The sequence below is a fragment of the Channa argus genome, chromosome 19 (genome assembly GCF_033026475.1).
Source record: "Channa argus isolate prfri chromosome 19, Channa argus male v1.0, whole genome shotgun sequence".
Taxonomy (NCBI): domain Eukaryota; kingdom Metazoa; phylum Chordata; class Actinopteri; order Anabantiformes; family Channidae; genus Channa; species Channa argus.
The window spans coordinates 299138-312954 of record NC_090215.1 but is presented as its reverse complement, the minus strand read 5'-3'; the positions used below and the strand labels follow the sequence as shown (position 1 = coordinate 312954).

The window sequence follows — 13817 nt, the reverse complement described above, 5'->3', positions numbered from 1 at the left end:
TTTATGAAAGAATTCAATTCAAAACTTTATTTATATAGAGGCAATTCACAACAAAGTCATCTCAAGGCACTTTACATAATAAAGTATAAATAAATAAAGAGATAAAAAAGATATATAGAGAAAACCCAACAAATCCCTTTTGAGTAAGCCATAAGCAACAGTGGAGAGGAAAATCTCCCTTTATTGGAATAAAACCTCCAGGAGAACCAGGCTCAGGGTGGGCAGCCATCTGCCTTGACCGTTTGGTGTGAGTGGATAGTGGAGAGAGGGGAAAAAAGAGCAGGAAAAAGCAACAAAACATTGGGCAGGTTGGTAGGACCAGTAGCCGCACCCTGAAAACACACAGCTCCAAAGGCTGGACACCTGCAGAAAGGGACAGAAATAGGGAGATAGAGAAGGAGAAAGACAACTACATGAGAAAAAAGACACAAAGTTATGTCATTGGTGAAGAAACACAAGCTGATGAAACATGATAGCCATGGTCTTTAATGTCTTTATTGAACACACTCATTAATCAATCAAAGTGAAAACACTAGAATTCAAATTTTATTTAAAGTATTAACTTAAAGCGTGCCTTCACTGATACTGAACTTCCTTCTTTGGTTCTTTGGTAAAAATATCTCTACTTCTAGCTGAAGATGACATCACTTGGAGGAACCTTCAGTTCAAAATATGTCATATCGTTGCTCATACTATGAAGTTTGTAATCACAGGCAAAATGCTTCTCCAAAACTCCACCAGATGACATATCGAATCTCAATTTAGTCAAACAAAAACATCATCAGCTGATGTGAGCATGCCTTGCAAAAAAAGAGATCTCAAAAGACCTATGATTATGTATGTTAAGAGTTATGTATCCATTTAGCTGCAAAGGTTAACAAAATAATCTCATAGACCTATATATCTAGCTGTCGTTTAATGGATAGGATTTAATATTGCTATTCTCTGAGGGCACTCAGCGAAGATTAGTTCAAAGAATATTGAATAAGATTTTCTTTGAATAAAAAAAGAAAGCTAAAGGGTTAAAGGATTAATTGGATTTGGTAAACATCTTACCATATTCAAAACACGGAATAGGCATCTTAGGACACCACAGAGGAAGGACACCACAGAGGAAGCATTGGTATTTAAAAAACACATTGCAGCAGATCTAAAGTTTGCCAAAGACCACCTCGACATTCCACAACACTACTGGGAAAATGTGTTGTGAATGAGTGAAATTATGGTTGAGTTGAACTACGTATTGCATTAAAGGAAACTGCATACCAACGTAAAAACATCATCCAACATTGTAGTATTCTGGACCTAAACCACTTTAAATGATGAAGGGAAAAATTAATTCCCGAGTTTATCAAGGTATGCTATAGGATAATGGTGGCTGAAAAGCTAAAACTCCACTGTATTACAGTAAATCTAGTGTATTACAGAAAGGCTTGAGAGACACAAAATTCACTTTTTAGATAGATACTTCACTAATCCCCAGAGGGAAATTTTTGTGTTGCAGTATCTTTTACATATAATAATTAGATATACATACAAAGTAATAAGAAGTCAATGAAGCTAAAAAAAAAAAAAAACACTATTAATACACTGTACAGTGTGCAGATTTGTGGGGAGGGCTGCAGCTCAGTTGGCAAAAGGCATTCGTCTACGGACCACAGGGTCAGTGGTTTGATCCTTCGATTGTGGTTATATGTCAAAGTGCCTCTGGGCCCCTTAACAGCCCATTCCCATCCCCAGCTGTGCAGTGCTGGTCCAAGCCCGATAGAAATTGTGGAGGGTTGCGTCAGGAAAGGCATCCGGCATAAAAACTGTGTCAAATAAACATGTGGCCAATGATCTGCTGTAGCAACCCTGATGGGATAAGCTGAAAGGACAAAAAACAAACAAACAAAAAAAAGCCATTGCGCAGTATAGTGAAGTGAACAGTCTTAAAAGCTAGAGATACGTAAAATGGTAATGGGTCTGCACTTATATAGCACTTTTCTACCTATTAGCACTCAAAACTCTTTACACTACTTCTTATTCACCCATTCGCACTCACAATCACACATATAAACACACCGATGGGAGAGCTGCAAGGACCAACTAAGTTGGGGTTCAGTGTATTGCTTAAGGACACATGTATGACCAGAGGAGCCAGGCATAAAACCAACAACTGCAGGATTGGTACACGACCGCTCTACCTTCCTGCACCACAGTCACCCAAAATGTTCCTGTATTGTCCATTGAAATGGCTTATTGAAGGCTGTATACTATTTGTCCTTGTAAAGAAACAGTTGCTGTATGTTACTGTTATTGTACTTATGTTGTGATGAAATGCCCTGTACCCCTCCACCACCTCCTCACCCAGAATGGAGATGGTGTCAACTCTGCTCCTAGTTCTCGAAAGGTCTAGCAGGTACATGATGGGATCATCCACTCCAAGTTTGGGGCGATAAGCAAACTGCAGTGGGTCCAAAGGGTTTCTCACCTGAGTCCTCAAATACAGCAGTACAAGTTTTTCTAGAACTTTCATGATGTGTGATGTGAGAGCTACTGGTTTGTAATCACCGAGGGCAGTTCGAGAGGATTTCTTTGGTAGTGGAATCAGGCAAGATGTCTTCCACAGCACTGGGACTTTCTCCTGACTAAGGGTCAGGTTAAAGAGGTGCTGTAGATTCTCACTAAGCTGCTCAGCAGAGACTTTTAGGATTCTGAGGCTTATACCATCAGGACCCGCAGCTTTGTTCTGATTCAGCCTCTGTAGCTGCAGCTTCACTTCCTGCATGGAAACACAGAGGGGGAATGACACCTTGGTGGAAAGCGAGGGAGGTAATGGTGGAGTACTTTTGTTTTCTGTGGTGTCTGTCTGTATTGAGAGAAGCCGTGGAGACCATGGGGGGAAGGTGGAGGTGTTGTCTGTGTGTCTGGAGGCAAGGGTGGAGATGCCAACTGAAGGTCCCAAACCAAACCTGTTTAACCATTGATTAAGCTCATTGGCTCTATCCAAGTTTCCCTCAGCTTGATTGTCTTTCTCCTTAAATCTGATTTTTTCATACCTGACCACACGTCCTTCATGCTGTTTTGCTAGAACTGGTTCTCCAATTTCATCCTATAAGATTTTTTGTTCTCCCTCAGTCTCACTGTATGCTATGTTGTGTGTTTTGTCATATGTTGTGTATGCTTACACAACATATTGGGTTTCTTACTTGCATACAGTAAACTGGGCGACTGTGGCGCGGGATGGTAGAGTGGTTGTCCACCAATCTCGCAGCTCCTCCAGTCACATGTCGAAGTGTCCTTTAGCAAGACACTGAACCCCAACGTAGTTGCTCCCGCTGAGTGTTGGCCAGCTTCATAGCAGCTCCCCCATCGGTGTGAATGGGTGAACAAGAAGCAGTGTAAAGCGCTTTGAGTGCCAATAGGTAGAAAAGCACTATATATGTGCAGACCATTTATGATTTAAATCCAACATTTTACCTTGTCTGTTTGGCCAGGCAAACCGATTAAAATTAAAAGTAATTTGTGGTTAAAATCTCCTGTGATCATGCTCCATCACAGTGACATGTCTGGGATTACACCATCTGTTGTTCACAAGCACTGCAATCCCCCCTCCTTTCTTCGTACCCCTCTGGCTGCAGTCTGTTGGCCCGTACAGTGTGGAAGCTAGGGATGGTGGAGTGAGAGTCTGGAATATTCTCCTGCATCCAAGTCTCAGTAAAGCACATAATGCGGCACTCAATTCAATTAAACCTTAATAATATAGCGCCAATTCACAACAAATTCATCTCAAGGCACTTAACATAATAATGTCAAAACTATACAGATATTTAAAGAAAACCCAACAAATCACCCACATGCAAGCCAACAGGCAAAAGATAGCAGTGATATGCTTTGACCGGTTGGGGTGAGTGGAAAGTGGAGAAATGAAAGAAAGAGAAATAAGAAGCAATAACAAAATACTGGGAAACAAGAGGAGGAAAAGGAGCTCAGTGCATCGGGGGTGGGTCTCCCAACATTCCTATAGCAGCAAGACTATACCTAATTATAAGCTTTATCAAAGAGGAAGGTTTTAAGAAGTATTTAAGTATCAAATTCATGGACTAGTTTTTTGGCATCACTTTGAGAGACAATGCTCCTAAATTTGGCAATGTTCCGTAAGTGGAAGAAGGCTGTTCTACAGATTTGTGTGAATAATGATATGGTTAGACAACATATTTCTGAGATGTTTTGGCCCACATACTATGACTTTGCAACTACTTTTGCAAGGATTTTAGAAATAAATGGGCAGCAGTTTGATTACATCTACCGTATAGATTTGTCATGGTCCCAGTGCACTTCCTGTCCGTGGACTTTTATTTTGTGGCCCCTTCTCCCTACTTCCTGTGCCTTGGTTCTTTTCCCTAGCTTTGCCTTCGTTTGTCCCTCATGGTTTGCACCTGTTCCCTCTTTTATTTAAGTTCAGTCTTCCCCTCACTCCTGTGCTAGATCCTCGTCGTCGTTATTTGTCTAACCCACAATAGACTCTCGGGAAACCTGACTTTATGTATCTTGGACTCTGTGTTTCAATGTCATTTGGTCTGAGGTATGGTAATGTACTGTTTAGTAGTTTATTGATCTGTTTCTTATTTGTCTGGTGTAACCCTGCTTTGTTAGTTTTAGTGAGTTTATTTAGTGTGTGGGTGTGGGGGTGTGGGGGTGTGGGTGTGTGGGGGTGTGTGGGTGTGGGTGTGGGTGTGTGGGTGTTGTTGTGGTAAAAGATCCCAATTACCTGTCCTTTTTGTTAAATCCGTGCCTCGCTTGTTAGGTTTATCTCTCCTGTTAGTAACTTTTGTTATCTGTGTCCTATTTGTTTAGTTTTTGTGTTTGCTGGTTTCCCCCGTGTGTTTCTCTGTTTTCAGTAAGTTCATGTTCATCCGTGCCCTGTTTATTTAGTAGCTTATGCTTTTCCCCGTGCCCTTTTTTCTTTTTGGAGTTTTATTTCATTTTGTTAGTCTTTTGTTTTTTTTCCTCTGAAGTTAATTCTGGTTTAGCTTAAGTCTTTCACCTATGTTTAATTTTATTTAGGGAGTTTCTCTTGATTACTTTCTTTATTGTTTCCCGTGTGTTCATTCAGGTTTTTGTCTAAGTATTTACCTGTGTGTTTTATTTGGCATTTTCCTGTTGGTTTGTTTCCTTAGTTTGCCCCATTCCCTTATTCAGACTTGATGCAAGTTTCCTGTCCATGTCTTGTAGTATTTGGTGTGTCAGTTTCCTGTTTCTTTCAGTGTTGTCTTTAAGGTTTTTTTGCCTGTGTCACTGTAGTTATCTGTTAGATTAGAATCCGTTTCCTGAACCCTCCTGGTAGGATGGATTTCTGTATCCCCCCTGAGTTTCTGTCAATAAAAGCCCCTTGTTATTGCATCCCTCTCAGTCTCCTCACTTGGGTCCTCCCTTAACCAAACCCAGACAAGATTGATGATATTTAAAATGCATGTCTCCCAATATTCACACTGTCATAGTTCAAGCTCATCCATTTTATTCTTTTCATTTTATAGCAAGAGAAGTAGTGGAACAACCAGATAGCATCCAGAAAAAACAGTAAAAACTAATAGAAACTACTGCAACAGGTGGCCACCTGAAGCAGCACCAGTACTCAAATACAGAGTACAATAGAGTGGCCCAGTCAGAGCCTAGACCTCAACCCTTGGTCCTACTGACCTTGGGGTTGTGAGATGTTGAATATTTACATTACTAGAAATAATCGTAGTTTGGGTTTGTTGAGGGGCTTTTTGTAATAGATACTTTTGTTTATGTTAGGATATCTTGCCACCACATTGATTTGTTGACAACATGAAGAATTCTAAATACTCTTGATGTCAAAATCAGACTGGTTGTGTTGGATCCACCCTCTTCTCCTCACCTGTAAATTGCAGCTGGTTTTACTCTTTAAAGATATTCTTCAAACTAAAAAACACATTGTCCTTCCCCCCACCCCCACTCAGTAGGCTATCCTTCCATTTTTGGAGAAGGGTGCTGCATAAGACCTTTACTTTGGTCAAAAACAATATTAGTACTGCTAGGTTGTCAAGACAGAGAAGAATTGAGGAATACCGTTCTGTGGAAATAAGACAAGCAAGAAAAGAAAAAGACTACCCTGTTAATAGAAATTATACAGAGATGACTTACGTGTCCATCATATTAAAACATTCATCTTTGTTATTTCTCTGTATAGTCTTGGTTGTTCTTTAGTTATTGTTAAAGCAAATAAATGCTGGAAAATATGCAACTCAAAATCAATCCACTCTGCTTCACTTACCCTTACCTCTCCCTGTTGCACCATAATCTTGTCTGCTACCCCCCCCGCACAGAGCTTCAGGTATCAAATATCTAATTACAACAAAAATAAATCTTTAGAAGCAAATATGTCTGCAATGCTGCAAATTCTGTTCTGTGTGTCTGAGTCACAGGATTAGCTGACAGCTGTGTTCCCTGCCAGAGCGCAGGGAGAGTGGTTAGACCACACAGGCATGCACCCACACGTGGACCAGGTACAGTAACCATGTTCAGGGGAGCAGTGTTAGCTGGCATAGACAAGACAGTAAAAGATGCAATGGAGGGAACCATGCACCACGGAGACATGGGAGAGGTATCACCACTTGCAGAGACACATGGATGTAGAAGAACTAAACAGCAAGGAGAAAGCGGCTTTAGAGGTCCAATTGTTAAAGCTACAGCTAGGAGAAGCTAGAACAAAGGTAAATGATGACAAGACAGGGAAGAAACAAATGGTGCAACAAGTACTGATGTAGGGGTTAAACAATGGTTAGACAGATGGGTGGTTGAGAGGATGAACCAAAATCTGAAAAACAAAATCAGCAAAATTTGTAGACAAACATGACCTGGGTTGATAAAATGGTAAATAGTCGCTTATATAGCGCTTTTATCCAAAGCGCTTTACAATGTTGCTTCCCATTCACTCACACACCGATGGCGGTGGCTGCCATGCAAGGTGCTCACCTGACCCACCGGGAGCAACTTGGGGTTCAGTGTCTTGCCCAAGGACACTTCGACTTGACCACTGACACTGTGGTCCATGGTCAATTGCCTTACCAACTGAGCTACAGCCGCCCCAGTTGAGGCACTGCTGATGGCGCTAATGGCCATTAAAGGAGACCTTAAAAGACCTTATCTCCTATAAAACACAAGACACTGAGTAGAAGGGACTGAAGGGTAAAATCTCTCAAATATAAGTCTGTGTGCTTGATACAAGCGTTAGCTTAGAAAGACAGTATCAACATGTTCCCAAGAAAACCGTGGTCAGAATGTGACTGTACTTGTACTCTTTTTCGTTGGGGTGGTGGTTGCACTATTAATTTGGGAAGAGGTGGAACCCAAACAAACACAGGACAAGTAGGACAGAAAACTTAGAGGTCTCCCCAAAAACCAGCCGATCGCGCGACTATTGTTTAGATAATTATCGGGGAATAGAACTCAATTATATAAAAGGGGAGCCAACAACTTTTGCGTTCGACTTATGTGACGTAATAACCTGTGGGGCTCGGGAAGTTGCTTGGCGCGGATACGATTTGTACCTTTGTAACGATGAACCACAATTCCTAGTGCGGTGATTGGAATTTGGTGCGAAAATGGACAGTCCCCAGCTGGTCACCACAAAAAATTACTTAGTGTTAGGTGTGGATCACAGTGGCACGGACACTAAAGACCTCATTATGATTTATCTACTCGACCCTCCACCTAAAAAACCTACTAGTAAAAACAATACCGAGACAAACAATACCAATCCCACGGAAGGACTTAAGTTTGAAGCTCAGGGAGAAGCTAAAGCGTTTAACTATGACAAATTAACCACCAAGGATTTCTTAGACTCAGCCACAGGATATGGGGACAAAAACCTGTGGCTGGACTGGCTGAGGGAAACTGCTAGGGAACAAGGAATGACTGAGTGCTTTGCATGTTCAGCAGCTCGTCCAGGATTAACCACAGCCCTGGCTCCATTGCTCCCGGACTTGGACCCCTCGGGGTACAGCTTTATGTTACAAATGTTTAATAACAAAGCCACAGAAAACAACCCGTGACATTAAATGCTATATTTCCTGAAATGAAACGCCATGTGCATCCACCTGTGTTCCAACCCGTGAAATCTTGTTGAAACACTTGTTTTAACTCCTTATTTTATTAGGCTACCGTGATCACACAGTAGAATATACGCATGCCCGGAGAACTCATGGAACACTCGTGGACCAACTTACATCGACTCCATTGGGGTCCCTCGAGGTGTCTCAGATGAATTCAAGTTTGCAGATCAGGTAGCCGCAGGCTTGTAGAACATTCTCATATTGTCAGCCCTCTTTGCGGTAACGCCCAATAAAAATGTAGATCGCTTCAACTATCTAAATTATAGTTTACTTCGTGATGAACAGGCAGTGATCAGCGAATTTATGAATGGCAGATGTAAACATAACTTCGATGCTGAGTCTGGGAGCACTGAGGGGCATTCTCACCATAGATCTTGTCAAAGAAAAAAGGCAAAAAAGAGCAAAAAGAGTATGCATTCTTGGATACTGGCAGTACAGCTACGTTTTGCACAGATAAACTTCTTGATAAGCTGAATCTACATGGGAAAAAAGTAGCCTTCTCCTTACAACCATGGGGCAAAACAAAGTTTTGACCAGTAACATGGTGACAGAGTTGGAGGTAAGTCACCTGGAATTGAATAGCTTTATAAAGCTAAATGAGGTGTTTTCACAGAACGGAATTCCAGTGAACAAGGATAACACTGCATGACAGAATCATCAGCGCTGTTGATTGGAACTAATGTTGCCAGGGCGATGAAACCAGAAGAAGTCATTCCTAGCATCAACAACAGGACTTATGCAGTCAGAACTCTGCTGGGTTGGACGGTCAATGGACCAATGAAAGAAGGTGGTTTCAACAGAACCAGACATGAAATAACGCAAGTTGCGTCAAATCGTATATCTGTTGCCAAGCTGGAAAACCTTTGGAATCAACATTTTCCGTATGACTTTCCTGAGGGTGATAAAGAGGAGTATGAGATGTCTAAGGGAGATTATCTGTTAATGGATAGAGTGTCACAACCTAATAAATTGGTAGACGAACACTTTGCCTTAATCTCCTATTAAAGAAGGACCAAGCAGAGTGATAATGCTAACATGCTGGTCAGCTCGGAACTGGGTAACAATACTTAGTAACAGTTGGGGTCACTAAGTTCTGTTAGGTAACCAGTGTTTTTACTGTTAGCCACTGTAGCAACTTTGTCAACTTCACGTGACCCGTCCACACTGTCTGGTGTGGTGTTTATAGTCTGGTGAACATAAAAAGATCTTCAGTTAAGTAGTCCCTTGACGGTGAAAGGACTTATCAAATTCTGCACGCTTAGCAGCCTCCCTCTCAATGTTTAAAAAAAACTGTTAAAATCAGAACTTCCAATCCCTTTATAAACAATAACTTTTCCTATCTAGTAAGAGTGCTGACTAGAACTAGCAAGACAATTTCTGAAGGATGTAATTTCTTAAGGAACCAACTGGCAAGATGCATTAAATGAACATCTTTGAGATACAAGATAAGTCCGATTTCACTTAATGTAAAAAGTAGCTGTTATCAAAAATGAATTTTAAATTCATACATCTTGCCTCATAAACACCATTTTATTTACATTGAGAAATAGCACTGGACACTGCAGAAATTTGATTCATATCAGATTAAGAGGTGAACAAGTAAAACAACATATAAAAAACAACCAAACGTATTAGATTGAATAAAGCCCTTTTGAACATTTTATTACCAAATAACATGAACATTAAAATCATCCTTTTAGAAAGTACACAAAAATAAAATATTTTACATCATAGTCAGTGGTAATTGGTAATGTAAGTTAAACCTGAGCTTGACATAAAGCTAATGTAGAAGTGATTTTTTTTTTTTAATAAACTAACCTTTATTAATTCTAAAATCTATGTTTAATATGTAAAATTATACTATTCAACATGTGTCCACTACAATGGAATTCTACAATGATTGTATTAATGTTAATTATAAATAAAGAGCAATGGTTAATGATTAGCTGATTTTAAAATCTGTTTACTAGAAGTTTAAGATAAGTATTACTATGTGAGAAGCTTGTCAATTACAATTACTCATTTAACAGACACTTTTATCCGAAATGGCTTACAAGTAGCCGACACTAGGGACAGTGTTAGGGTTCAGTGTCTTGTCCAGGCACACTTCGATATGTAGCGAGGATGAACTGGAATCGAACCACTTACCCAGTTTGTGAAGGACTGCTCTACCAACTGAGCTACAGCAGCCAACAAAGTACTGAGTAAAAATTACCAGGTTAAGCTCAGAGTGGGACACTCAAATTAACAATAAACATAATGCTAATAGTCATTAACAGCTCCTTAGGATTTCCTAAAGTTAAAATGTTATAAGTGTGACTATTAGCAGTCTTGCTAAAGTCATTTCTCAATAAATAAAATAACCTGCCCCACTAATGAAATAAAACTGATCATTTTTTCATAAGAATAGTGGTTTTTGAAAATATTCAGAACACCTAAATCAAACAGCTCTGTATACTAACAAAATGAAACCAAAGTACAAGGAACATTGAGAGGATAAAAGAATGCATTTAGTGTAAAAGGAGAGGAACCTACAGTATAGTTGAAATCATAGTTCTCCAAAAGCCAAAATAGGTATATAAAATGTATGCAAAACAACTGGAAAATATTAGAACATATATTAATTTCTTTTTTTAAATATAATTACACTTAAGCCTCTTTCAGACATGCACTGAAATTCAGAAATTTTCCAGACTTTCTCTGGGGTAGTTGTATGTGTGAACGCAAACGCTGAAACCTGGTGGCCCTGACATTATCTTGAGTTTACCCTGACAGCTCCATATAGCGAAGTCTGGATTATCTCCACCTGAACTCATTTGTGAATAGAAGAAGTAATACTTCAGGATTCACCATGAGTGTCACCATTAGTGAGTGGGAATGATGATGACATACATATTCTACGACTGCCAAGAAAATGGGAAATTTCAGTCTCTTTTCATCTTTCCCATGTACTGTTTTCCGTCTCAATACTTTTCTACGTTTAAATACATTTACAATTGATATCAATGTAACAACAGCCAACATTACTGGTGAGTGAGTAGTCTCGTCCGCCATCTCTCATGTGCTGGAAGGAAAACACTGACCGTGTTAACATGGACTTAGGTAGCCGGGTTACAGTCAGCTCTGTCTGGAAGGCTGATTGCCTTACGTGTCATGTATATGGGAAACCTGGTTACTGAAATCGGTTTGGGGATAAGCCAAAACTGGTTTCCTGAGGTAGATTTCTGTTGCAGAATGGCGATTACTCTGCCAAATATACTAATGAGTTAAAAGGGCGATGCCGCATCATTTTAAAAACAAAGTACGCATGAGATCCGATAATGTGTCTCATGGAAGCCTAAATAAGTCACTTTCCCCTGCTGATTTGTAACATGTAGACTGTTGTGGATCAGCTGCATGTGTCTTTCCTTTCTCTTCCTCTGCATTATCACTCTGCTGTGAAACAGTAACACATGCAGAGAGAGAGAAAAGTCATAAAGAACCATTTTCCATCATTATGCAGTTAAAATCTGTGTGCCAGGCTTTTAAAATAAGTGAAGAAATAAGGTTACGATTGTGGTGCATATATATATATATATATGGGGTTTTCCCATAACCAGGTTACTTAAGTGCATGTAAACACTGTTTCCGCTTACCCGAGAAAGCTGGTTTCTCTGAGTAACCCGGTTACTTAAGTCCATGTAAACGCAGTCACTGTCACTTCTGCAGCTTTGTTTTTGCGTCATTTTCTGCCCTCTACTGGAAGTTCCCAACCACCACTCCTTGCCCAGTTCCCGGAGTATTTTTTCACAAGTGCGAATGCATCTCACACGGACTATCTCCTGTTGTTGGTTACATGACTGAAAGGGACACTTCAGACAATGTCACGACCTGATCCTCCTGAGTTCACATCTGAAAGTAGCTTTAGTGGCCTTTCGCAAGAGTGTACCTGGCAGTTTTTAGTTTAAAGAAAGTAATGAAAGCATTTTAAAGAGCATTACATTTTGAAAGACAAGTGTTTCTTTTGTCCCCATTCTTCCCCCTTTCCCTTATGTCTTGTTAAAAACAAATGCATCTATCTAGTCAACCTAAAAATTTAAATCCCTCTGGTTTCTAATTAGCTCTATGTATGAACACACTACCAATAAAGTCCCAGTTGGTGTGCTGGCAGGACTGCTGATGTGGTGATGGACCAGACTTATTCTACATTCTGGTTTGGACCTACAACTCATGGTCAGGCTTGTGTGACTCAAATGCCCAAGCCTACATTCTGGACAGATGCCTTTGGCCTTAACGTTGTCAGATTTGATGTGACCTGTCAACTAACTTACTGTAGCAGGTCGCTCTGGTTACCTAGTCTATGGCAAAACAGCTGTCTGGCACTCTCTAATCCCAACACCACCTGTGGCAGAGATAATAAAGAAAAAAGCATTTCCCTGTCAAATAGTTCCCTTGCCTCCTTTGTCAGTCAGTGATGTTTTAGGAGTGAATCCAGCTCACTGGAACCCAGTGAGTTTCTGTCTCCACTTTCTTCAGCGCTGACTCCAGCTCAGTGAAGGCCGCAGAGAGATCATCATTTATTATGACCTTCTCAAACAGGTGACCGAACTGAGTCTCCATCATCTGTGCAGTCCTCACCATCTCCTGAAATTCCTCCTCCTGTAGTGTACATGACAACAGAGCTATATGAACAAAAAATCTAAAGCAATGCATGTTAGGTTATCTTTTCTGAGAAAAAACAGCGCATATTGTAAATGCAAATTTCATTGCTTTGACCCTCGATCTATCCAGCCATTATCTTATCACTACTTATTTTGTTCAAGGTGGAGGGGAGTTGGAGCCTAAACCAGCCGCCACTTGCCGGGAGGCAGGGTGCATCCTGGAAAGGTTGCCAGTTTATCACAAGCCATGCAAATAAAAATATGATGCTCTGTACAGAGCCCATTAAAGACATGGGGCACATCCTAAATCTCTTTTAGCACTGTTGCTTCCTTCTTTTTCTTGCATCTTAATCCCTCCCACTTTTTATTCATCTCCCACTTCTCAATCAAACACACACACTCACACCATTTCATACACACCGACAGAAGAACTGCCATTGAAGTTACTGGCCTGACCTCCTAGGGGCAATTTTGGTTCAGTTCTCCTATTCATTTCTATTGAAACTAGTGTGATGAACTGTAAAACCAGAGGTGTGCAGATCTGACTGGGAATATTAGTATCTTCACAGATTGCAGGCATTTTTTTAAAGGATCAATATCCACAAAAAATAAAGCTACTTTACTGAACTCTAATTTGTTTAGTCTCAACCTTCTAGTTTTACAGTGCGGCTGTTCTCTTTCACAGGAAGCTGTACATTGCAGCATTTGATACATCCTCTTATTTGTTAAGCATTCGAAAAAAAAACCTACTATTGCCATTTAGAAGTTGGCACTGCTAAGGTACCTAGACCTTTGCTGAGGACAATAGATCTATGTACATGTGCCCACATTTTTTTTTTTTTTTGGCTTCATTTTTATTAAAGAAATAATGCCACAACTTAAAAGTCACAGAGGCACTATTGCCTGCTTATAGGAACATGAGATGATTTTATGAGAGTATGACAAGAACAATAAGCTGAGATACAAGTACTAGGAAGGGAAAAAGGCTTATTGTTCCCCTCCACGGCCCTCTCTTTCCTGGCTACTAACTGAAACAGGGAAACTTTGCATTGTTTTG

General features: G+C 40.3%; 1 protein-coding gene across 4 annotated transcripts in view; it reads right to left on the bottom strand.

The window, feature by feature from the left end:
- The window catches only part of mpp7a (MAGUK p55 scaffold protein 7a), a 135572-nt gene continuing 121755 nt past the window's right edge, over positions 1–13817 (bottom strand). For 3 of the 4 annotated variants that reach the window (XM_067485905.1, XM_067485903.1, XM_067485906.1), the window contains one exon: positions 9752–12758. In XM_067485905.1, the coding sequence (XP_067342006.1) occupies positions 12579–12758 (180 nt within the window). In that variant the 3' untranslated portion in view covers positions 9752–12578. Of the gene's footprint in view, positions 364–9751; positions 12759–13817 lie in introns of those variants that run through there. The other variant, XM_067485904.1, reaches the window with a different exon arrangement.